General features: G+C 45.0%; 1 protein-coding gene across 1 annotated transcript; it reads left to right on the top strand.

The window, feature by feature from the left end:
• The first annotated feature begins 1,241 nt into the window (after positions 1-1,241).
• Positions 1,242-7,430, top strand: LOC140724247 (probable G-protein coupled receptor 139). Its single transcript, XM_073038725.1, has 4 exons — positions 1,242-1,296; positions 2,433-3,325; positions 5,695-5,702; positions 7,301-7,430. Exons 1-4 carry the CDS (start codon positions 1,242-1,244, stop codon positions 7,428-7,430), a joined length of 1,086 nt encoding a protein of 361 aa, XP_072894826.1.
• Positions 7,431-27,408: the final 19,978 nt, after the last annotated feature.

Raw genomic sequence — 27,408 nt, 5'->3', positions numbered from 1 at the left:
AACTGAATGAATTGATCATAGACGAGAGAGCAGAAACCGTCAGATCCTCTCTGCCGATATGCTGGACGCTGTAAAGATCTGAGTTTTGGTATTGGTACAGTTCTGCTCACGTAGCCCAGGACGATGTCAATAAAATTGAACGACTGCAGAGAAAACGTCGAAGGATAGTCCCGAGACTTGATCACTTGCGTTATAGGCAACTGTTGGACAGTTTTGGACCTTATTCCCAAAGAGGGGAGATATGATGGAGAATTATGTAGGGCTACGTTGCGTTAAATGTAAGCAGTCATTTTCCACTGAGGTTGGGTGAGACTAGAAGGAGCGGTCGTGTGTTAAGTGTGAAGGGTGATGTATTTAATTATGTAGAACATTAGGAAGATATTCACTCAGATATATTTAAACCGGCTGATAGCACAGCGGCTCGATTCAGGACGGATTTAAGAACGTTAGAGAAACCTCGATTGGCTCATGGATACGTGGAGCTTGGCGACTATTCGCTAATTGCCGGTCGATAGGACGAGACAACCTGATAGTTTGGCACGGCCTAGATAATCCGAAATGTCTTTCTCTGACCTGTAGTATTCAATGACCCTATGTTTCTAAGGTCCCTCTCACCCGGTGTGGTCCTGACATCAGCTCCCGAAGGTATTTCATCAGAGCCAGTGGCGTCAGAATGACAAAGGGGAGATTGATATTAATGAGGCTTTCCACTGGAAATCATAACAGATGGAACGTGTTTGTCCGATTGAGGTACTCGCATTGTTCGGACAGCTACTTTGACAGAATGAATGAATAGGATTGTCAACACTTGTACTTGAAAGGAGCCCCAAACTCTGAACGAAAGTGGCATCATTACTATTTTTGCCTCTCCACTGGGGATCCAAGTCTCGAAGGCAAAGAACTCTGAATTAGTAGTGATGTCACGATCATTAACACCTGAAGTTATGCAAGTTGGTTTCAACATCGTCTAACCGAATGTGCTATAAAAATGGACCTTTCAATCGCTTTGCTTTACTCGAACTATCAGCGCCTACCGAAAGTTAAAAGCCTTGCAATTAAAGGGAGCAATTTTTCTTTCGCTAATATTCATCACAGACGTTTCGTTGTGTTTTATAGCGCTTCATTTCTCGTTTAGGTCTACGTTATTCGATTGGAACTATTGTGAATAAGCCGTTACAGCCGGATATCTCCCGCAAATCTATAAAGTTATAAGTATCCAAGCCGCGGAAGAGAAATATCGGATGGATAGAGTGGTGGAAATATGTTACCCTGTTATTGCAGTCATCGGCGTCCCTGGTAAGCCTTCCCTCTCTGACCATATCAAGCCATAATCGACGGGGATAAAAGATATAATAGGCGAGTGTGAACCTCGAACCAATACAGACGTACCGGGCCGGAAACATAAATCTTTCTCTCCGGTTTCAGAGATGCTGCCTCTCCGAGTTTCTTGAGTATATTATACATGTCCCTAAACTGAAGAAGCAGTTCAGAGACAAATCTGATGGTGCTTATGGGGTCGTGCATTAGGCAGATGTGCAAGGTTGATGGATTTCCTTCTCCAAAACCGTCGCCACTTTATTACCTTCCATAGGTGCTGCCTGAGATGCATTTTGTTTGTATAAACCTGGATTTACAGCATCTGCAGTATCGACTGGTTTGGAATTTCTTTCGGCTTAGAATGTTGGGGAGAGGGTGGAATAGTTGTCCCTTTACCCACATTTCCACGATGATGATTGCTACGCAGACAACAAATACGTATTATGTATTACCTTAAATGTTTCGAGTAACGTAGATGTAGATCAACCCAGATAAGTGTGAGGTGGTTCATTCTGGTAGGTCATATGTGATGGCACGGTGTAGTATTAATGGCGAGACCTTTGTTAGTGTCGAGGATCAGCGGGATCTTATGATCCGAGTCCAGTGGACACTCAAAGCTGCTGCGCAGATGTGACACTGTGGTTAAGAAGGAATACTGTGCATTGGACTTCATCAACCGTGGGATTGAGTTGAAGAGCCGAGAGTTAATGTTACAGCTATACAGGACCATGGTCAGACCCAACGTTGAGTACTGTGCTTAATTTTGGACACCTCACCACAGAAAGCATGTGAAAAATATAGAAAAAGCGCAGAGGAGATTGATAAGGATGTTGCCTGGATTGGGGAGCATGCCTTATGAGAATAGATTGAGAGTGTTCACTGAGTGGTAAATTCATCCATATTCCGCCAAATTTCTAGAGCAGGAATTTCAAACTAAAAATGGTGTGTCGTGCATTTTCGAAAGTTTTATTTCACCCCATACATTGTACATATATAGAAGTTCAGATTAATACGATCAATACAAAAGTAACTGTAGTGTCAGAATGACCTTGGGAAACGCGGTTTTACTTGAAGTGACAGATGTCATAATTCAACTCTTGTTTTCTTTTCGCCAGCCAACCTGATAGCGATCGTGATACTCAGCCGAGGAAAGTGTGGTCTCTCCAAAGGTATCACTCGGTATCTGGTGGCGATGGCCGTGGCCGATCTTGCGGTGGTGATCATCGAAGTCGTGTTCTTCCAGATCGTTGATGCGTACCGAGCGTATTGGCTTAAACCTCCCCCTCCGTTCTGTTTAGTCCACTTCGTCTTGTGTTACGTGTCTTTAGATTGTTCCGTGTGGCTTACTGTGGCGTTCACTTTCGATCGCTTTGTGGCCATTTGCTGGCCGAAGATGCAGATAAAATACTGCACTCCAAAAATTGCAAAACTGGTCATTTGCGCAATATGTGTGGCTTTCTGTGTACAGAACGTCCCTTATTACTTCCTGCATCGGGAAGAAGGAATTACTCTCTGGAAGGGGAAATGGTGGAGGTGCCGTTCCAAAGGGGGACTTCACATGGTGACAGAGTTTGAGTGGTTTTATTGGGTGGACCGTCTGCTGAATCCGCTGCTCCCTTTCTTCCTCATTTTGTTTCTTAACATTCTGACCGTCCGACAGATCCTGGTCTCCAGCCGAGTCCGCAGGGGACTCCGGGGACAGAGAAATGGCGAGAAACAGCAGGATCCTGAGATGAAGAGCCGGAGACAGTCCATCGTTCTGCTCTTCACTCTGTCGGCGAGTTTCCTCATGTGCTGGGCAACAACGACGCTGGTCTTCATTTTCCTGCGGTGCCTCTACACGGACCTGGAAACGTCTATCCGACTTTGGACCGCGCAGGAAGCGGGGACAGGGATTCAGCTTTTCAGCTGCTGCACGAACACCTTCATATACAGTGTGACCCAGACCAAATTCAGGGAGCAGCTAAAGATTACCGCGCTCTGCCCTATTCATTTGCCTGTGAAGATGGTGAGGCAGTGCTTAGTGCACAGATAAATGTGTTGAATTGTATGATGTTTCCAAAAATGACTCGTCAGCAATCGTGGCAACAAGCTTATAATTGGCATTCGTTCAAGTGTCTGTTGTGCTCGGTACATAATCTGTACTTCCTGTCCTTCATTCCTGGAGCAAAATAATGACTCTCCGGTATAACATTTATTGATTAGTAATGCTTTTTCAAGATGCAATATACAATCAATAGCCACTTTATTAGGTAACTCTTCCACGCCGAGTTTCCCGACAATCATTTTACAAATTCAACGTAACGTGGACACAATGATGGGAGAAACTGGCAGTAGTGACATCTCCAATAAAGAACGAACGATTTTGGCCGAGGTCCATCATCAAGACCCAACCGTACATGTATATCTTTTTCCCGATCATTGGAGATGGTTCATGTGCACCGCGTTTAGTGACATGTGGCCAGGTAAAGTCTCTCCATTGAAAGACATTGGAAATACCAGGTCAGACTTTTACAATGATCTATTCACTAATGTTATCAGCCCTATTCTTCAGATTGTTACAATCAATTACATATATTTGATTATTATCCATAACTTTCTGCTTGCGCCAGCCTGATTCAAAGAACTGATGCTAATCACTTGTCTGGAAATCCTACACAAAGAAACATAGAAAGCTTACAGCATAATACAGGACTTTCGGCCCTCAAAGCTGTGCCAAACATGTACTCACTTTAGAAATTACCTAGGATCACCCTTCGTCCTCCATATTTTTAACTTCCTATACCTATCCAGGAGTCGCTTAACAGACCCTATCGCATTCGCCTCTACCGCGGTTGCTGTCATCCCATTCTAGACACAAAACACTCTCTGCGTTTAAAAAAAATACCCTTGACATCTCCTCTGTACCTGCATCCAAGCACATTAAAAACTCTGCCCTCTTGTGTTAGCCATATTCTTTATGTTAGCTATATTCTGTTCTTTATCAGCAAAGTTATATCCCCAGCTTCGGTTCCGAAATACGATGAGCTTTGCTTCTTGTGCCGGAAGCCTTGGTGTGGTAAACCGTGAAATCAGGTGACGTTTGCTCCTTCCACGTCTGTTTTTACAGGCATTCAATCTACCTCTTTGTATGAAGCGTTTTATCAGCATTACAGACCAGCATCTGCACCCATGATCAAAAGATACCGACGGCACAGGTAGGCCATTTGGCCCATCCAGTCTGCTCCGGCATTCTATTATCGCCGATATATTGTCCGTCTCAACCGCATTCGCCTGCCTCCTTGCCATAACCTTTCCCGTCCGCACTAATCATGATTCGAAGCATAAGTATTTGAAAAATCCAGATCAAATAAGAGATTCGTTACACATTACAAAGAATTTGGGATTCTGTGTCATCTCTGCGAAGGGTTAACTCCGTAAACATGAGTCTTTCGACAGTAATCTTTCTTTTGTAGGTTGTTTCGATTCCGCTTTCAGTTTAGTATCGGACAAAACATATAAACCTTGAAGAGTCAAATGTTTTTTTTTTCTCTTTTGTGCTATTTATTCACCGGATACCTAGAGCCTCCAAGTGAAACAGATCTGTGCAAAGTATTCAGACTCAATTTCCTGTGTGCAGATGGAAGCACCATCCAGGGCCACGTTCATATGCGGTTGTTAAACAATCGTCAGGGGACCAGACAGGAGATTATGTGAGCGTGAACAGACAGCCGGATGGTGTGTTGCCTTGCAGTTTCCAGGGTCAGGGATATCTCCAATCATGTCCTGAGCACTTCAGGGTGGGACGGAGAGCAGACAGGTGGTTTGGTACAAATCGGTAACAATGGCATAGGAAGGAAAAGCAATGAGGTCCTGATGAGTTAATTTAGAGAGCTGGGAAGAAGTCCAAGAGCAGGATCTCCAGGATAGGAAGGTTTGCATTGCTACCTGTACCACGTAGTAATGAGAGTAGAAATAGGTTGACTTTGCAGATAAATGCGTGACTGAGAGTCTGGTACATGGGGCAGAGATTCAGGGTCTTGCATCACTGGGATATCTCTGGTGGAGGTATCATCTATGCAAAAATAATGAGTTGCACCAGGACCCGAGCGGGACCAATATTCTCTCCAAACGTTATCTGCAGCTGTTGTGGAGTGTTTAAACGATTTTGGCATCGGTCCGTTTACCAGAATGAAGGGACATAGTATAGGACGGATGTTGAAAAGTAAAGATTGCATTCTGTCAGGGTGTCAGTAAGGGTAGGCAGTTGAAAGGAAAACAAATGCAGACAGGTGAATGAAGAACCAAAAAGGGCAGCGAAGGCAGCACAATTTTTTTTTTATTGCAAATGTATGGGGTATAATAATTAAGGCGGATAATCTTTTTGTGCTGTTGCAGATGATCAGGTATGATGTTGTGGACATCACCTGATCATGACTGAAGGATAGTTGTATTTTGGAGCAGAATGTCCAATATTACACGTTGTATTGGAGGGATTGGAAGGTTGGCAGAGGGGTGTAGCGTGGCTCGGCTGGCAAAGAATGGCATCAAATCTGTAGAAATTTGTGATACAGGATCGGAAGATGTTGAATAGTTGTGGTTAGAGTTTAGAATCTGCAAGGGTAAAAGGACCGTACCGGCAGTTATAGCAACAGCCAGGTATTGGCTACAGTTAAAGTGAAACTGGATTGGTTCTTCATGCGTAAGGGTGTCAAAGGTTATGGGGAGATGGCAGAAGACTGGGATTGATGGGAAAAATCTGCTTGATGGAGTGGAGGATCAGACTCGCTAGACCGAATGGACCATTTCTGCTCCGACCTGTTCATATCTAACATTGATCTGCTGATAATACCGCCGTGATAAGTGTACTGTTTGAATTGCAATAATCTTGCCAGTTTGGTTTCAGCAGCTACATTGTGCTGAGCTCCCGAGTCCGATTCTGCCGAACTCAGCAACCTCAATGTCATGTTCCCCAACGGTGAGTGATCACACCCTGGGCAATGCTTAAATCACGACACTCTCATAAAGGAACACGTGATCATCATTCGCACAAACCTCCTCACCCAGGGCCCCTAGATGTTGCATTGAACTGTGCAGGAACTCATCCAGAAAATATTCCTAATGTCTTTCCGATCCCAAATTGCTACTTCACCTCACGGTGACAATGATGACGCTCCTCGTAAAATCTCCATCTGCTCCAGGATGGGGTCACGACTTGAATCTGCTTCTGTCCGGTCGCGGTTATCGCCTTGAATCACTGTTCACTTTCGAACCAGTTTAATGGATGATTATAAAACCCGAAAGCCACGACTGAATATATCCGCTGTGACTTTATACACATAGATATTTTTCTGTTGAGCACAAGATATTCATTTCTCCAAGATTCAACAGCAAACCGGCACATTAGAGCCACGTAGTGATAAGGGAGTTCCACCCGCCATGTTGGTGGTGGAGTCTGATGCATCAGGGACATTCAGGAAAACTCTAACATAGATACATGCATGATCGAACAACTGAGAGCCCGTAACGTGCTATAATACCCTGCGTTCAAAACGCCGTGTCAGCTATTCACAAACCAATGACATTTGTTACGAATGGAGCATTGCAGCAACTGCCTGGACTATTGCTACGTGAAAGTCTACACGACGGTAAGAAATTGCTTCTCCTCCAGTTACGTGTTCGCTAACTGGACTAAAATGCAATATCCTATTATCGAGTAAATAAAATACCACTGCAGTATTTTCTTCATAATAAAATTACCTTACAGATATATAGAGTGCTTCTTGTTGGCGAAAGACTGAAACAATCTGAACCACAGATACATCATGCGTGCACGCGTTTTTGTTTTATTGCAGCCAGACTTCAGTCCGAGACCGACATTTGCTTCTCTGTTCACCTCCGCTCTTCACATTGATCATGGCTGATCTGTCCTTGATCACTTCAGCTCTGTCTTGTCTCCCCTCACTGCGAGTACGGCAGTTACGCTCTTGTCCTCGCCCCTCAGTCTTGTTCCCCTGACTGTGATCACGGCAGATCTGTCGGTGGTCTCTGCTCCTCGGTCATGTTCAAACCTCAGCGTGTCCGTGGCGCATTGGCACGTGGTGTCAGACCCTCACAGCTTAAAGCTCCTGTAACACTTCACTTTCCTGTGTCACAGTCCGGTCCGTGAAGCCCGCATTCCGGTTCTCGGTCCAGTCCGTGGGTTCCGTATGCCGGTTATACCTTTTCCCCTTTGTGCCGTTGGGCTTCTTGATTGAGGCAGCTGATGCTCATTTCGGGTTTGCAGCATAAATCGCTCAGGGGTCCAGCTATTCCTTTGCTGGACCGTCTCCGTCGGAATCCCCGTCAGAAACCCGCACCAGGAAGCTTGGCATCAAATAGTCACTCCAGGAAGCTCGGCATCAGAAACCCATAACATGGAGCTCGTTAGCAGAAACACGTGACCTCAGCCCGTGCGGGAAGTCCGGACCATTATCAGAGATACTGACTATCGTGGACTCTGGGTTGCCTTCGTGTCCTGTGTCCAAGGAGAGTCCTGCCTCTGTATCCTGTGTCTATGACGGGACCCGGCCCTATGTCCATGAAGGGTCCCGTCCCTGTGTACATGATGGTTCCCGGCCCTGTGTGCATGATGGTTCCCGGCCCTGTGTCCATGAAGGGTCCCGGCCTTGTGTGCATGATGGTTCCCGGCCCTGTGTCCATGAAGGGTCCCGTCCCTGTGTACATGATGGTTCCCGGCCCTGTGTCCATGAAGGGTCCCGTCCCTGTGTACATGAAGGGTCCCGTCCCTGTGTACATGATGGTTCCCGGCCCTGTGTCCATGAAGGGTCCCGTCCCTGTATCCATGAAGGGCCCCGGCCTTGTGTCCATGAAGGTTCCCGGCCCTGTGTCCATGATGGTTCCCGGCCCTGTGTCCATGAAGGGTCCCGTCCCTGTGTACATGATGGTTCCCGGCCCTGTGTCCATGAAGGTTCCCGACCCTGTGTGCATGAAGGGTCCCGTCCCTGTGTGCATGATGGTTCCCGGCCCTGTGTCCATGAAGGTTCCCGACCCTGTGTGCATGAAGGGTCCCGTCCCTGTGTACATGATGGTTCCCGGCCCTGTGTCCATGAAGGGTCCCGTCCCTGTGTACATGATGGTTCCCGGCCCTGTGTGCATGAAGGGTCCCGTCCCTGTGTACATGATGGCTCCCGGCCCTGTGTCCATGAAGGGTCCCGTCCCTGTGTACATGATGGTTCCCGGCCCTGTGTGCATGATGGTTCCCGGCCCTGTGTCCATGAAGGGTCCCGGCCTTGTGTCCATGAAGGTTCCCGGCCCTGTGTCCATGAAGGTTCCCGACCCTGTGTGCATGATGGTTCCCGGCCCGGTGTCCATGAAGGGTCCCGTCCCTGTGTACATGATGGTTCCCGGCCCTGTGTCCATGAAGGGTCCCGTCCCTGTGTACATGATGGTTCCCGGCCCTGTGTGCATGATGGTTCCCGGCCCTGTGTCCATGAAGGGTCCCGGCCTTGTGTCCATGAAGGTTCCCGGCCCTGTGTCCATGAAGGTTCCCGACCCTGTGTGCATGATGGTTCCCGGCCCGGTGTCCATGAAGGGTCCCGTCCCTGTGTCCATGAAGGGTCCCGTCCTGTGTCCATGAAGGTTCCCGGCCCTGTGTCCATGAAGGGGCCCGTTCCTCTATCTAAGAATAGTCCCGGCTCTGTATCCTGTGTCCAAGAAGGGACCCGGCACTGTTTCCAAGGAAGGGATCCGGCCCTGTGCCTAAGAAGAGTCCCCGTACCGTGTCCCTTGTCCAAGGATGAGTCCCGGCACTGTGCCCAAGAAGAGTTCCTGGTCCTGTCAAGCCTAAGTTCCAGGTCAAGAAAAGCCCGATTTCCTGTTCAATTCAAGTCCGATTTCCAGGTCAAGCCAATGCCGATTTCCAGTTCAAGCCAAGTCCTAATTCCAGGTCATGCCGAATCCGCGTTCTCAGTCAAGTATGAGTCCCGACTCTGTGTACAAGAAGAGTTCCTGGCCAGGCCAAGCCCGAGTTCCAAGCCAATCAAATTCCGAGTACCAGCTCAAGCCAGATCCGATTTCCTGGTCAAGCCAAGTCCGAGTTCTAGGTCAAGCCAAATCCGCGTCCTCAGTCAAATACAAGTTACAAGTCCTAGTCTAGGTTTTTCGATTTGTTATTCTACGTTCACATCCAGGTTGATATCTTGTCCTCGCTCCTTGGCTTCCCAGTATTCTTAATAAACATTGTCCTGTTCAAACTACTTCAGTGTCTGTGTCTTGCATTCCGGTCCGTTTCCAACGCGCCCTTGTGACACCCTGAGGGAAGAGGGACCGAAACCTACAATAATTTTCCATGCTGGCTCATTATTCATCTTGTGGTGAATGACAGAAAATATTAAAATTGCTGAATGATCACGAAACGTTTCATAACAAGGTGCTTTGCTGGAATGTTCATCATTTTTTGAAAAACTTGTGATCAATTGAACATGATTTAGGGAGGTCCGACTTTCCATGAAATACCATCAACTTCATCCGTCGTCAGATTTGGTAAACCTGTGACTTTAATATGCCTGGAGAAATTCTACTATGACCTCGGACTTCGGTTTACTTCTCCAGGTGATGAATGCACTTTGAAAACGAGCACGAAATGAGTTCAATCCCTGGATATCAGGATAATGTGGACATTTGCACAATATATGTACTATTTCCTTTGTAAACGTTCCACCCTGCCGATCATTGGAATTCAGCTCCCAAGATCTCTCTCCTAATGGTGTTATAGGATGCAAGCACGTCTACTTATATTCTGGTACACAACGAACGTGTGGTGAGGGGGAGTGGAAGGATAATGAACAACACAGGGAAAAGTGTTTAATACCCGATTGTTGGAACAAAGGGTCGTTGTCCACTCCGATGTGTCCCCACGACTCAGTGAGATCATCGACCAACATTTTCAGGACTATTGTCCTCCTTTTACCCATCTGGACTGTCCTGCCTCCAAAAGAAATGAAATGCCCCTTTACCTTTTTCCCCGCTACATTCACCCTCATGGTAAATTCATGGTGAGCTCAATTTCTCTTTCTCAGGTCTGAGGAGGTGTCTTCGACCTACAACCTGAGCTGTTCTCTCTCCCCACATTAACACCGTCACGGCGAGCTTTTTTGAAAATTTTGTTTTCCGTTTCACCATCTCTTTTTAATTCAATAAAATGTCATTGCATGGACCAGCTCCTCTCCCTTTGGAGGGTAGATAAATACCAAAATACGTTGGGATCAACATCATTAATCGATAAATCATATGGCAAGATAGATTATCCTATGAAAAAGCTTGAGAAGTATGAGATCAACCATACCAGCTACAGTGTTTATTTCTCACTGCTGCTTGTAAGGTGTCTGCACGTTCTCCCCGTGCCCGCGTGGCTTTCCTCAACGTGATTCCGTTTCCCAGCACTGTCCAACGACTTGCCCGTGAGGAGGATCATCTGAAATTGCAAATTGTCCAGTGATAAGACGAGAAATAAATCGGACATTTTTCTTGTGGTGCATCTCGAAGGGCTGGGAGGGCTTATCGCGTGCTGTATCTCAATAACTAAATAAACTGTTAAATAAATAATTTGATAAACAAATAATTAGAGGGAAGAATAGATAGACAAATAGATATACGGACATAATATCTATATATATGGATATATAGATAGATAGATAGATAGATAGATAGATAGATAGATAGATAGATAGATAGATAGATAGATAGATAGATAGATAGATAGATAGATAGATAGATAGATAGATAGATAGATAGATAGATAGACAGACGGACAGACAAATTTGAACAAAGTATTTTCTAATCTCATGACTTTGGGCGTCAGGCATTAGTTATTTTTTTTTTTTTTCATGTTTGTTGTTCTATTTGTCATCTATTTCACATTGATAGTTCGACAGATTAGGTTTTTCACAGATCGTATTCCTTTAAATGCCTGCAGGTCAATACAGCTCAGATAGTAGATGGTGAAATATACAGTTGAAGGGAAATGTTTTGAACCCTTTGCAACTTCCTGGCTTCCTGCAACGATTACTTATAAAATGTGAATTTATCATCTTAAGAGCCTAAATAATAGACAAGCACACTCTGACTAAAGTAATAGCAGACAAACAACTATACTTCTCCACGCCCATTTTGCGCACTCCATTCAAAGAACACAGTCGCGGTTTAAAAAGGAGGTATGCGAACCTCTGGCTAATGACTGCTACAAAAGCTAATTGTAGTGATGTGTTCCAGTTAACGAGTTTATATTGACCGTGGGGGTTGTAAAGATGCATTGCCCTATATAAAATACAGTGTTGGCTTACTGAACTTAACCTGTTCTTCAACAGATTTGACACTGTGGCCCCAGCCCACCCCGCGCATGATTCATCTGTTGACGGCCCCCAACCAATACATACTCCACACTCCCCTCCTAACCCTCCTGACAGCCCCCACCCTGCTTTTTGGTAACTACACGCCTCCGCCACCTGAAACCACCACGGTGGGCTTCACAGCTGAACAGGTGAGAAGACAGATGAAACGTCTCCACCCAAGCAAGGCTGCAGGCCCGGATGGTGTCAGCCCCAGGATGCTCAAAGCCTGCGCCCACCCCCCCCCACCCCCAGCTATGTGGAGTACTTCACCATGTCTTCAACCTGGGCCTGGGTGTCCAGAGGGTTCCTCTGTTGTGGAAGACGTCCTGCCTCGTTCCTGTACTGAAGACGCCGCGCCCCAGTGGCTCCAATGACTACAGACAAGTGGCATCGACCTCCCACATCATGAAGACCCTGGAGAGACTTGACCTAGAGCAGCTCCGGCATATGGTTAGGCCACACTTAGACCCCCTCTAGTTCGCCTACCAGCCCCGACTAGGAGTTGAGGATGCAATTGTCTACCTGCTGAACCGTGTCTACGCCCACCTGGACAAGCCGGCGTGCACTGTGAGGGTCATGATTTAACTTCTACAGTGTGTTCAACACCACCCGCCCTGCTCTGATGGGTGAGAAGCTGACAGTGATGCTGGTGGATGCTTCCCTGGTGTCATGGATTATAGATTACCTGACTGGCAGACAACAGTACGTGCGCTTGCAACACTCTGTGTCAGACAGAGTGGTCAGCAGCACAGGGGCTCCACAGGTGACTGTCCTGTCTCCCTTTCTCTTCACCATCTACACCTCGGACTTCAACCACAACACAGAGTCTTGCCATCTTCAGAAGTTTTCTGATGACTCTGCCATAGTTGGATGCATCAGCAAGGGAGAAGAGGCGGAGTACAGGACTACGGTGGGAAACTTTGTGACATGGTGTGAGCAGAATCATCTGCAGCTTAATGTGAAAAAGACTAAGGAGCTGGTGGTGGACCTGAGAAGGGCTAAGGCACATGTGACCGCTGTTTCCATCCAAGGGTTCAGTGCGGACCTGGCGGAAGATTGCAAATACCTGGGGATACGAATTGACAAAAACCGGACTGGTCAAAGAACACTGAGGCAGTCTACAAGAAGGGTCAGAGCCGCCTCTACATCCTGAGGAGCCTGAGGTCCTTTAACATCTGCCGGACGATGCTGAGGATGTTCTACGAGTCTGTGGTGGCCAGTGCTATCATGTTCGCCGTTGTGTGCCGGGGCAGCAGGCTGAGGTAAGCAGACACCAACAGAATCAACAAACTCATTCGTAAGACCTGTGATGTCGGGGAGGAACTGGACTCTCTGATGGTGGTGTCTGAAAACAGAACAGTCCAGGTTGCATGCCATATTGGATAATGTCTCCCATCCACTCCATAGTGTACTGGTTAGGCACAGGAGTACATTCAGCCAGAGACTCATTCCACCGAGATGCAACACTGAGCGTCATAGGAAGTCATTCCTGTGGCCATCAAACTTTACAACTCCTCCCTCGGAGTGTCAGACACCCTGAGCCAATAGGCTGGTCCTGAACTTATTTCCACTTGGCATAATTTACTTCTTAATATTTAATTATTTATGTTTTTACATTGCTATATTTCTTCACTATTCTTGGCTGGTGCAACTGTAACGAAACCCAATTTCACTCGGGATAAATAAAGTATCTCTGTCTGAACTATCCTGCTGTTTTTTTTTTATCCCCCAGAAGATCCGTATATGTACAACATACTTGTATCAAATCACGACCATGTGACGTTAGAAAAGCAAGTGGGATTTCCAAAGGCCTGAGTGTTGATCAGTCCAGAGTAAGAAAAATTGTCTACAAATGGAGAAAATTCGGTACTGTTGCTACTCTCCACAGCAGTGAGGGTCCTGTAAAAATCACACCGAACGAAAAACCTCCTGGATCCATTAAAAAGTTGTCACGTCCTAACATGGTGGTCAACAGAAGTTTGATTCGAAAGTAAAACCTAATCTTTAGGACTTGAACACCAGAGTTAAAGGGAAAGCAGGAGTAGGTGGCGACCTTACTTCCCAGTGCATCGGGGAATGAGGTGATATTTGTTAGAGGTTTACACAATCACGGGATGTATCGATAGGCTTTATTTCCACTGAGGCTCGGTGAGACGAATAAAACACAGGTTAAGACAAATTGGAATAGCAAAAACAGTGACAGATGGAATGGAGTTTTGCGAAACCTACCGTAATGAGTTTTGGTAATCGAAACTTTATTTCAGACAATTATCTAAACGAGCTGTAGTGGTCCATAGAAGTCGTCGGGGAGGACTCCAAGGAGCTTAATTTACAGATCGAGTCTGTGGTAAAGAATGCAAATACAATGTTGGCATTTATTTCAACGGGAATAGAATATTAAAAAGGAAGAAGGTACTGTTGTGTGTTTACTTGACAATAACCAGGTCATAGCAGCCAGAGTATTCTCAACAGATTTGGGCCACGCTCTCTGAGAAAAGATGTATTGGAATTGGTGAGATTCCAGAGGGGGTTAACGAGGATGATCTTTGGAATGACTGGTTAATATATGAGCAGCGTTTGGCAGCTTTGGGCCTGTGCTAATTACGGGGGAATCTTAATGAAACCTATAGATTGCTGAAGGACTGGTTAGGGTGGATGTGGAGAGGATGCTTCCTATGGCGGAAGTATCAAGACCTGGAAGGCACAGACTGAAAAATGAGTGGCGACCCTTCAGCAGAGAGGTAAGGGGTGACATTCTTTTTAGCCACAGAATAGTAAATTGCGGAATACTTTGCCACAGATTGGTGTGGGGGGATACGTGAGTCCATATATGTAGTTAGGGGGGAGGTTGACCGTTTCTTGATCGATTCAGTGCATCAAAGGACATGGCGCGAAGGCAGTGGTATGGGATTGAGTGTGATCAGCTATGCGGGAATAGTGGAGCAGACTCGATAAGCTGAATGACCGAATTGTGCTCCAATGTCTTATGGTCCTATGGTCTTATAGATAGATGGATGGGTGGATCGATAGAAAGATGGATAGATCGACGGATGGATTCGCAGATCCACTTCTGATGAGTGCTAGAAGCTCAGTCCACGCTTGCGCAACTAGTTCAAGCTGTTGTTTGAATCGCTGGACAGTTCAACTATTTCGTCAAGTCCTCCCTGCAGACTATTGCTGACCTGCAGACACTTTCAATTGCGGCCGTGCGGAACAGGACTGAACAGTTCTGTTACCTGTTTTTAATTTCCACGTGCTTATTCGTGACCAGCCAAATCCCTTACATGTTGCAACTGATTAACGAAATGTTGCTGGGCATAGTAATGCACCAGGAGAATATCCGTGGCCCTTTTCACACTCTGCACCGTTGGCGAACACTGATATCTTTCAATGCCAGTAACAGCTGACTTAATATGGCGTGACGATGCGATATCCACATACATCCTGTCCACGCTTTCGCCGCTCACCGTTAGTGAACACAGGGACACTGCATGCTTTGCTGTCGGCTCAGCTCAGATGATTGGAAACGGCATTTTTCAGAACTGTCCAGGTTCTGCAGTTTACATACGGCGTTAGACCTTTAATTTTAACTATTTTCTAACGATTTTCATCGGACCTTCCGATAGCCTCAACCACACACCCGCCACCTGTTCCTGTGAAGACTGAAACCCGACTTCGTTCGCACATTGGACAACATCGGTTTCTCTCAGATGCCAAAAGAATGTTAGCCGAGAGCGCCTAATTAGGCCTTTTGTGACTGCCGGGGTTGTTAGCACAGTCCATCGTGGACGACTGATTACTGGACTCAAACTCATTCTCCGGATGTGTCTCCTCATCAGACCCTACGTGTCAAGGACGACAAAACCGAAACAGTCAGACCCGCTCTGCCGATATGCTGAATGTAGTTAAAATCTGAATTTAGGTATTGATACAGATCTGCTCCAGTTGCCGAGGAAGGATTTCAATAGAATTGGAAGAGTGCATAGAAAGTGTCCAAGGATGATTCCGAGACATGATAACTTGCTTTATAGGCAAATGCTGGACAGGGTAGGACCTTATTCCCAAAGAGGGGAGATTTGATTCAGAATTATGAAGGGAAGAGGTGTGTTAAATGGAAACAGTCATTTTCCACTGATGTTCGGTGAGACTAGAAGGAGCGGCTATGTTTTCAGAGTGAAGGGTGATGTATTTAAATGGAACAATGGGAAATAGTCACACAGAGGGTGTTAAAAGATAGCAACCAGTTGGGAGCAGAGGTGTTCGATGCAGTTTGGATTTCAAAACGTAAGATAACCCTGGATAAACCTAAGGATAATTGGGGTTCGGAGGCTATTCTGTGATTGTGGGAGGATGGGACGAGACAGCATAATAGTCTCACACGGCCCTGATGTTCCGAACGGCCTGTCTCTGAGCTGTAGTATACAATGACCGTATATTCCCATGGTCCCAGTGACCCGTTTTCGTGGTGGTATCAGCACCCCACGTACTTCAGTTGGGTCAGAATGACAGACGGAGGACCACATTAACGTGGCATTGCACTGAAAATCAAAACAATTGGAATGTGTTTGTCGGATTGAGATACCCTGGAGCTGGGGCGAAGGTGGTACCAATGTCAGAATTGATCTAGCACTGCTCAGACAAATATTTTGACATGATGAAAGAATAGGCTTGTCAATACTTTTTCCAGAAGAAAAAAAAGCCCTAAATACTGAAGCAAGGGAACTGAACCGGCATCATTAATATCAATGCAGCGTTTCTGGCCGAGAGAATTTTGTTTCTCTACTGGGGATCCAAGTGTTGAAAGCAAAGGATGTTGATTTGAGAGTGACGTAATGATCATTAGCACCAATTGTTCAAGTTGGTTTCATCATCAGCTAACCGAATGTGTTATAAAAGGTGGACCTTTCAATCTCTTTGTTTCACTTGAGAGTGAACTATCAAGACGCACCGAAAACGGAAAAAGTCTTTCAATTAAAGTGAGCAAGTTTTATTTCGGTGTTATTCTTTACGGACGTTCCTTTCTGTTTTATTTCTCGTGTGGGTCTACATATATCGTTTAGAATTATTGTGAATAGCTGGCGGAATCACAGCCGGATATCTCCTGCACCTCTATATAGTGATAGGTTTTCCAGTCGTAGAAGACAAGTATCCCATGGACACAGTAATGAAAATATGCTACCCTTCCATTGTAGTAATCGGAATCCCTGGTAAGACTTCACTGCATAGCGGTTTCAAGCTGTTACCTGTGATCGGATTGTGAGTTACTATTTATGTATCTCACTCGATTTGGACCTTCAATTTAATCAATAAATAGATGGTACTTCCTCGTCTCGCGTGTAAAATGTACTGTAACTTTTGGACTTTTGCAAAAAATAGAATTGTATTCCTTTGACAGTCCGCTGAAGGCGACCATTGATATGCGCAGGTCGCAGTCAAATTGATTTATCGTAACGTCTTTTCAAGATTAAACATTGGCGATATGCTCGACGTTTGCCACGGACATTTAGATTCGTTACCACTTTCAACAGAAGAGATTCTGCAAACGCTACAATGCCGGAATAACTGACTGAGGAACACGGCAGGTCAAGCAGCAACTGTGGCAAAACAACCAAAAACTTCTTTTTTTTATGCAAAACACCCCTATCATTAACAATTTTTCTTTATGGAGAACACCTCGAACATTAACCAAGAAGTCAGTCGACCCCAGGTTGAGAATCCCTGATCTATGGAGAGAAGTGAACAGCCGGTGTTTCGTGCGGGGACAAGTCATTAGTACCAGAATGGATGGGGGTCGAAGCTATAATAGGAGAAAGTGAGCCGAGAAGCAATGATGACGGGTCTCGGCTGAAAACGTCAACTCTCTCTCCGTTTTCAGAGAAGCTGCCTCTCCGAGTTCGTTCTGTATTTTATCCCTGTTGACTTCTTTCCAGTATCGTGTGTGTGCCGTGACGGAATCTTATGCTAATTATTTTAAGTCATTCTACGGTGGTTCGCGGAATAACATGAAATTGTTGCTTGCCATTGTTGGTACTTTTGCCTTCATGATGTCACTCACAATTAGTAATCTTTTCTTTCCGAGAGGGATCACAGACCATTTTATACGCCATGGATCCCGACCAAGTAACCGAGGGGTCGTGGTTGAATTTTTATTTCCACTCCACCCCACACCCCCCCCCCCCCCCGTAAATAAGCGACAACTATATTTGTCCTTACCAACACTTCCATGATTTCTTGATAACTGGTACGGGGACAACCGATATACATTTCCTTACATTCCATGGCTCTCGTCACGCGTTAATCAAGAAGTACTGTAGTGCAACAAATACCTTTGGAAACGCAGTTTTATTGGATGTTGCATTTGTCGTAACTGTACTTTTCTTTTCGACAGTTAACCTGGCGGCGATCGTGATACTCAGCCGAGGAAAGTGTGGTCTCTCCAAAGGTATCATTCGGTATCTGGTGGCGATGGCCGTGGCCGATCTAATGGTGGTTATCATCGAAGTCGCGTTCTACCAGATTGTTGAAACTTACTGGGCATACTGGCTTCGGCTATCACTTCCGTTCTGTTTAGTCCACTACGTCTTGTGTTACGTGGCTTTAGATTGTTCCGTGTGGCTGACCGTAGCGTTCACTTTCGATCGCTTTGTGGCCATTTGTTGGTCTAAGATTCAGAACAAGTACTGTACGCCAAGAATTGCGGGACGGATTATTGGCACAATATGTGTTTTGTTCTGTTTAAAGAACGTCCCTTATTACTTCCTGCACAAGGAACGTGCAGATATTTATTGGAATCAATGTGGTCAGAAATCGGGTCTTCTAATGGATCCGGAGTTTGAGTGGTTTTACTGGTTAGACCATCTTTTGAATCCGCTGCTTCCGTTCTTCCTCATTTTGTTCCTCAACATTCTGACAGTCAGACAGATCCTGGCGTCCAGCCGAGTCCGTAGGGGTCTTAGGGGACAGAAAACAAGCGGGAAGGATCAGGACCCGGAAATGAGGAGCCGGAGACAGTCCATCGTTCTGCTCTTCACCTTGTCGGCGATTTTCCTCCTGTGCTGGGCGACAACCACCCTGGTCTTCATTTTCCTGCGGTGCCTCAACACGTACCTGGAAACGTCTATTCGACTGTGGCTGGCGCAGCTAGCGGGGACAGTGATTCATCTTTTCAGCTGCTGCACAAACACCTTCATATACAGTGTGACCCAGACCAAATTCAGGGAGCAGCTAAAGATCGCAGTGCTCAGCCCTATTCATTTGCTTGTTAAGATGGTGAGGCAGTGCTTAGTGCACAGATAAATGTGTTGAATTGTATGATGTTTCCAAAAATGGCTCATCAGCTGTCGTAGAAGCAAGTTTATAATTGGCATTCTTTAAAATGTCTGTTGTGCTCGGTACATAATCTGTACTTCCCGTCCTTTCCTGGAGCAAAGTAATATTGATTGGTATAATTAAAATGATTGGTTAAGTTTTTTCACAATGTATTATACTCTCATTGGCCACTTTATTAGTTACACTTCCACGCCGAGTTTCCCAGCATTCATTGCACACATTGAACGTAACGCGGGCACAATGATGAGGATAACTGGTAGGACTGGCATCTCCGATCAAAAAAAAACAGAAAAGATTTTGGCCGAGTGCTATCATCAGGACCCAACCGTACAGACACATCTTTTCCCGATCAGTGGAGTTGGTTCAAGTTCACCGCATTTAGAGACATGTGGCCAAATAAAGTTCCTCCTTTGTAAGACATCGGAGATACCAGGTCAGTCCATGACATCTATCTATTCACTGACATTATCAGTCCCTTTCTTTAGATCAGTACAATAAATAACATGTATTTGATTGGTATTCATAACTTCCTGCTTACGCCAGTCTGATTAATAACGTATCAATAAATAACATATATTTGATTATTATTCATAACATACAGCTTGCGCCGGTCTGATTCCAAGAACTGATGCCAATAAGTTGTCTGGAACTCCTAAACATAGGCACATCGAAAGCCTATAGCACAATACAGGTCGTTCAGCCCACAATGCTGTGCAGAGCATGTACTCACTTTCGAAATCGCCCTCAATTTTTTCAGTCTTCCTGTACGTATCCAATAGACTCCTAACAGACTCTATCTTATCCGCGTCCACCACCGTCGCTGGCAGCCCATTTCAGGCACACACCACACCCTGCGTAAAAAAAACTCACCCTTGACAACTCCTCTGTACACATTCTAAGCTCTTTTAAACTGTGCCCACTCGTGTTAGCAATATTGGTTATGTTACTGTATCCTGTTCTTTATGATTAAACTGAAGTCCCCAGCTTCGGTTCCGAAAAACGATGAACTGTGACTCGGTATGCTGGAAGCCTTGGTGCAGTAAACCTTGAATAAGGTAACGGCTGTTTTATTGTAGGCATTGAATTTAAATCTTTGAATAAAGCAGATTGTCACCATTGCAGGACAGCATCTGCACCTATGAGCATACGATATAGAGGTCACAAATAGGGCCTTTGACCCATCGAGTCAGCTCTGGCATTCTATTATCGCCGATATATTATCCCTCTCAACCGCACTCTCCTGCCGACTTGTAATAACCTTCCAAATCCTCACTAATCATGAAACCGTCAGTCTCCGTTTTAAGTATACACTATGACCAGCCGTCAAGAGTCGCCCGCAGCCGTGAAGTTCACAAATTCATCACCGTCTAGCTGAAGATATTCCTCTTGCCCTTTGTTCTGAAGGATGACCCTTCTTTTAGGAGTCTATCTTTAGAACTGGAATCACACGATTCTGTAAATAGGCTTTACACGCCCTCCCTGTCTCAGGCTTCTATCATTCGACAGGTGCAATGCGACCATCACCGCCCCATCCCCAACTGGTCATTTAACGTCACTCCAACAGACTCCAATGCCAGTGCATCCTTTGATAGATAATGGGCAAACGTTGCTCGCTAAATTCGAAGCATAAGAAAATATTAACTGTGGGATATGCGTGCTAAATGCAGATCAAAGAAGTGATTCTTAACGTGTTACAATAAATTTGGGATTCTATAATCATCTCTATGAGCTTCGTAAACATAATTCTTTCTGCAGTTCTCCAAAGAATTTAAATATACTTTATTGGCATGATCTTCTTCGAGGGTCGTCACATTGTTTCGGTCGGAAGATTTGTGTGTTCCTGAACTCATTCCACACTCCCACCACTCTCTTTATGAAGAAGCCACCCCTAATGTTTTCTTTAATCTTTTCCCCCTGCACCCTTAACACATAACCTCTGTTTTTTTTTTCTCTCCTAGCCTCAGTGGAAAAAGACTGCTTGCATTCACTCTATCTATACCCATCATAATTTTATATACCTCTATCAAGTCTCCCCTCATTCTTCTGCGCTCGAGGGAATAGAACGCTAACCTATTCAACCTCTCTCTATAACTCAGATTCTCAAGTCCCGGCAACATCCTTGCAAACCTTCTCTGCACGCTTTCAACCTTATTAATATCCTTCCTGTAATTGGGTGACCAAAACTGCACACAATACTCCAAGGATGAATCTTAACTTAATGCGCTCCGTAGGCCAGGACTCGGGTGAGGTGGCATACAATTTCCTTGCATGGTCGGTAGAAGAAGTTGGGCACCCAGGAACTTAAAGTCCTCGGGAATGTTGTATGGCAGTCCGAGAGTCAGACCAGCTCATTATGCACCCACGTATCGGACAAACATGACACAAAGGGGTTCACTGATCCCGCCCGGTAACGCACCAAGACACATACTCCAATAATTGGCTTAGAACTGTGAGTTCCGGAGTATAATCGGAAAGACAGCAAACATGGACTGCTGGACACAACCAAGGAAGAGGCCGGGATGCCTCGAGCCGATGCGCATGCCCAGGACATTCGTCGAGTCTGAGGAAAGTGAGATGAAGTAAGTAAGAGATTCTGTTCATGTAGTTTCTCTTCCTTATCCGAACAATAATGTCTGAAGCCTTTTGAACAATTCCATGTAACTGTTAACCGACCGTGTATTATCCGAGCAATATCACTGCAAGTTATATTTTGCTGTGTACCCAACCTTCTGCGGAGCCTCCTGGCTCTGACTCCCCTGTCCCGTTGCTTGGTCGGTCGGTAAATGAACACATCCTCTCTCAGTATCAGTTCCATTTGACAGTCATTGACCGCAATGCAACTTTACCATTTGATGCCTCGAGCACCATATCCCCCAATTCAGAACCTGCTCCGGGTCCCGGAATGATCGCTGGTTTGTTGTAACAAATCGCTCCGATCCCTCGCCTTTGTTAGCCCCGTGTCTGCTGACATTAATTACGTTGCGCTGGCGCTTCTATCGGCGCTGCGTTCCTAACACTATTGTTACGGATTCGGCAACTATAAATATATAAGTGAGGCAGGGTTTTTTATAACAAACAGAGCGTTTATTAAACACTGAAAAACAAACCACCAAAAGTAAACAAATCACTAACGCAACCGGAAATCAGCTGCTGTGCGGCAGCTTAAACAGTTCTTAAAGCAATGAAGCTTAAACAGTTCTTAAAGCGATGTTGCAAAAACAGTTCTTCAAAGTAGTACTGCAAGAGTTCAAAATGCTTACAGTCCATAAAAGGAGAGACTTTTTAGACGATTTAAATTCTCTTTCACGTCGTGTTGTTGCGGTTCCCAGACGAACTATACTTTTCCCACGGAGAATTTACGAAGATGGAAATGAAATGGCTTAAAGGCACTGACCTTTCCTTTACAAAACTGTTCCCAATCCTTTCTGCTATTTCGCAGGGATTAACACGGGGACAGCCAACGAATTCCTTCCGAATGAGGATCAAACAAGGTCGAACCTGTTTCACCGTCGAAATCCACTTTCCTCGATCTTTTAGCTCCCGAACTCCGATCTTCACTCTCCACTGATTTTAAACTGACAGTATTATAAAGAAACTGCTGGCAATGACCTTTTAAACATTAGGCATTAAATAAAACTCCATCTTTCAACTAAACTGCGTCATAACATTAAATCACGCAGTGGCATGAAGTCAACATGGCAAATCCAGCCACGAACTGCCCCTCCTCACAGGGTGGGGTCCTCCTTTTATACCCTGTAAAAAAAGTCACATGATCTCTACTGGCGGGAAATGACGTCACTCATCCATCACAAGACCACTACCTTAAGTCCAGTATAGCCTCAACAGCAGTCACGTGACAAGTACACCACTGTCACGTGTCACGGGTACGTAACACTATGAACTGCGGAACGAGGCGATGATTCTGTTTGATTACATTTTTCAACATATTACTCGATTATTACTCAATGTGAGCCTGCAGAGGTGCGGTGGGGAGCAGATGGAAGACAGGATAACTGTAATGCCATTGGCTAAAAAAAAGGACTCCGTTGGTCGCCAGCGTTTAGACCACGGGTCACAAGGGCAGAATTAGGCCCGTTGATCTCCCCCATGCATCTTGGCTGATTTATTACGCCTCAAATTCAGGATATTCTATCTTCAGGACGGCATCTGTTCTCAGGAACCTTCGCTCTGGGCTCATTAGAAACAATATCAGTTGCGACCGTATCTGAGATCACGCCGCAGTGGGGTTGGTAATAGATTGGATGGGAGTGAGCTTTTGAAAGCCTGCGAGATGGCTTTTTAGAGCAGTCTGTGATTGAGCCTACTAAGAAATCAACTATACTGGACAGGTTGTTATGTAATAACAAGGCAATAAGGGAGATTCAGGGAAATAAGCCCTGAAACATCATAGTTTGCAAATTGATATTTGTTAGAGAGAACGTACAGTCTGACGTAGCAGTATCTCAGTGGATTAAAGGAAATTACATTGGTATGAGAGAGGAGTGGCCAAAGTAAATTGGGAAGAGCTGCTGACATGGATGATAACAGAACAGCAATGCCGTGAGTTGCTGGTTAAATGAGGAAGCTGCAAGATATATGTGTTCCACGAGTGAAGGGATAGTCAAATGTCAAAATAGTACAACCGTAAATGGCAAGAGAAGTCAGAGCTATTGTGAAAGCAAAGGAGAAGGCATATACTAAAACAATAATCAGCGGGAAGACAGAGGGTTGGGAGGCATTTAAAGAATTTACAGAGGGCAAGTAAAAGTAACAATCGAAGTGACAAGATGAAACATGAAAGCAAACTAGCGAACAATATCAAAGTGGATACTGAAAACATTTCCAATTATGTGAAAAATGAAAGAGAGTTGAGAGTGGATAAATGACATCTAGAAAATGGGGGAGAGGATAATGGGGAGGGTGTGGACCGGGAAATGGCTGCTGAAGGAAATAAGTATTTTATATCTCTTGTGGAGAACACAAGCAGTGTGCTAGATGATACTGTGTGTGAAGGAGAAGAAGGGAGTGCAGTTACTATCACAACGAGAAGCTGCAAGATCAAATGGTACATAGGCCAACCGGAACAGATGAACTGCACCTCAGGGTTCTGAAAAAGGTAGCGCTGGGGATTATGGAGGCATTAGCAATGATCATCTAAAAATCATTGTCATGGTGCCAGAGGAATGGAAAATTACAAATCTCTCTCCACTCTTTAAGAAAGGTTGAAGACAGCGGGGAAAAGTATATAGACCAGTTAGCCTGTCCTCAGTGGTTGGAAGAACGTTGGAGATAATTGTTATGGATAAGCTTATGGTGTACGTAGTGACACAAAATAAGACAGGGCGAAGTCAGTATGGTATCCTCCAGAGAAGATTATGCCTGTAGGAATTCCTGAGGGGAAAAATCCCAAAAATGTGACTTGGGGAATTGGGAGTTCTTGTGCAGAACACTCTAAAGGTTAACTTGAAGATTCAGTCGGTGGGGATGAATGCAAATGAAATGTTTGCACTAATTTTAAGAGGTCTTGAACAGAAGAGCAGGGATGTCATGTTGAGGATTTAGAAAACACTGGTGGGGCCTCACTTAGACAGTTGCGAAAGTTTTTGGTGTAATCATCTATGAAAAGATATATTGGCATTGGAAAGGGCCAAGATAAAGATCACAACGATGATTCCGGAAATTAAACTGTTCCTATTCGAACGTTTGGGGGTTCTGTGTCTGTACTCGATGGAATTCAGAAGGATGACAAGGGATTTCATTGAAACTTTTAGAATGCTGTAAGGGCTAGACTGAGTAGATGCAGACATGATGTTCGCTATGCTGGAAGATCTAAGACAAGAGGCTACAGCTCGGGATAAAGCAGAGTCCTTTTAAAACAGAGATGCGGAGGCATTTCTTTAGCCACTGGGTAGTGAAATTGTGGAATTTGTTGCCACAGGCAGCTGTGGTTGATATGTGGTTTTGTGTATTTAAGACAGAGATTGATAGGTTCTCGATTAAGCAGGACGTCAGGTGTAATGGAGAGAAGGCCGGAGAATGGTCTTGAGGAGGAGAAAAAAAGAGCAGCCATAATTGAATGGCGGAACCGACTCAATGGGCCAAATGGCCTAATATTACTCCGGTGCCTGATGGCTTTATTGTGTTAATCGGAAATAATATGAATAGATTGTGCCATTGTCACTATTTGCACTTAGGAACTATCTTTCTTATCTGCTGTCTGTCGAGACCTCACCTCACGTTTTCAAGTTTCTGAAGACAGGCTATATCCAGATTAGAGTTGGACACCAAATGTATAGACCAGAACAGGTGAAATTGTTTCAGGAGTTCCTATTCTAGATATTATCAGCCAGGCATTGGCTACAGTTAAAGCAAAGACAGATAAGTTCTTCATCAGTAAGGGTGTCAGATGTTCTGGGAGGATGGCAGAAAGCTGGGATTGATAGGAAAAAAATCTGTTGGATGGAGTGCCGGATCAGTCACGATGGACCGAATAGACCATTTCTGCTCCTACGTGTTCATGTCCAACATTGATCTGCTGAAAGTACCGCCATGATAAGTGTACTGTTTGACATGCAACAATCTTGCCCACCGTAGTTTCAGGAGCTACATTGTGCTGAGCTCCGGAGTCCGATTCTGCCGAAATCAAGAACCTCAATGTCATGTTCCCCGAGTATAACTGATCACACCCTGGGTAATGTTTGAATCACGACACCCTCATAAAGGAGGACGTCAACATCATTCGCACATACCACCTCATCCTGCCCCCTAGCGCTTGCATTGAACTGTGCAGGATCTCATCGAGAAAATATTCTTAACATGTTTCCGATCCCAAATTACTACTTCACCTTACGGTGACAATGATTACGCTCCTCGTAAAAACTCCGTCTGCTCCAGGAAGGAGTCACGACTTGAATCTGGTTCTGCCCAGTCGCGGATATCGCCTTGAGTCACTGCTCACCTTCGAACCAGTTTAATGGCTGATTATAAAACCCAATGGACGCGGTGGACAAAATTCGCTATGAGTTTATATACATTGGTAGAATTCTCCTGAGTACTAGATATTGTTCTCTCCAACATTTAACAGCAAACCTGCACATTGGAGCCACGTAGTGTAGGGGTGTTCCACTCGCCAGGTTAGTGGTGGAGTCTGGTACATTAGGGTCATTCAAGAGAACTCTTACATAGATACATGGATGATCGAAAAATTGAGGGTCTGTAACGTGGTGTTATACTCTATGTTCAAAACGTTGTTTCAGCTATTCACAAACCCATGACATTTGTTATGAATGGGCCATTGTATCTACTACCTGGACTATTGTCATTTTGTCATTTAGGGATAGCTGCGTGTATGTCTGCACAACGGTAAGAAATTACTGCTCCTCCAGTTACGTGTTCGCTAGCGGGAATAAAATGCAATATCCTATTACGGAGTAAATAAATGACCACTACACTATTTTCTCTCTGATACAATTATCTTACAGACGTATGGAGTGTTTCTTGTTGGCGAAAGATCGAAACAATCTGAACCACATATAAATCATGTGTGCGCGCGTTTTTGTTTCATTGCAGCCAGACTTCAGTCGGAGAAGGACATTTGCTCCTCTTTTCACCTCCGCTCTTCACAGAGATCGGGGCTGATCTGTCATTAATCTCCGCCGCTCTGCCTTGTCTCCCCTTACTGCGTGTACGGCTGATCCGCTATGTTTGTCGCCCCTCGTTCGTCCTCCGCTGACTGTGATCACGGCAGATCTGTCGGTGGTCTCTGGTCCTCGGTCATGTTCAACCTTCACTGTGTCCATGGCGCATCGGTACGTGGTGTCAGACACTCACAGGTTCAAACTCCTGTTCAGAGAGCAAAACGTGCATTATTTATCAGTGTTGGCCCATTGTTTATCTTGTGGTAAACGACAGAGAACATTCAGTTTGCGTCATGACCACGAAACGTTTCATGAAGAAGTATTTTTATGAGTGTGAATCTTTTTCGTAAACCTTCTAAGTCCCACCGTCCATGAAATGCTGCCGACTCAATCCGTCGCCAGGTTTTGAAAACATGTGACTTTAAAATGCCGGCCGAAATTCCACTATGAATTATGGGACAAAGTCATTCGGACTTTGCTTTGCTTCTCTTGGTGATGAATGCACTTTAAAATCCAGCACGAAGTGAATTCAATCTGGATTTATAGATATCAGGATACTGTGGGCATTTGCACAAGATATTTACTATTCCTTTTTTAAATGTTCCAACTTGCCGAACTTTGGAATTCAGCTCCCAAGGTCCATCTCATAATTGTGCAAAAGGATGCAAGCACGTCTACTTTTATTCTAATACACGACGAGTGTGTGGAAGGATAATGAACAATACAGAGAAAAGTGTTTAATATCTCATTGTTGG

The sequence above is a fragment of the Hemitrygon akajei genome, unplaced genomic scaffold (assembly GCF_048418815.1).
Source record: "Hemitrygon akajei unplaced genomic scaffold, sHemAka1.3 Scf000177, whole genome shotgun sequence".
Lineage (NCBI taxonomy): Eukaryota > Metazoa > Chordata > Chondrichthyes > Myliobatiformes > Dasyatidae > Hemitrygon > Hemitrygon akajei.
The sequence above is the reverse complement of the archived record's forward strand: the minus strand, read 5'-3'. Positions and strand labels throughout refer to the sequence as shown.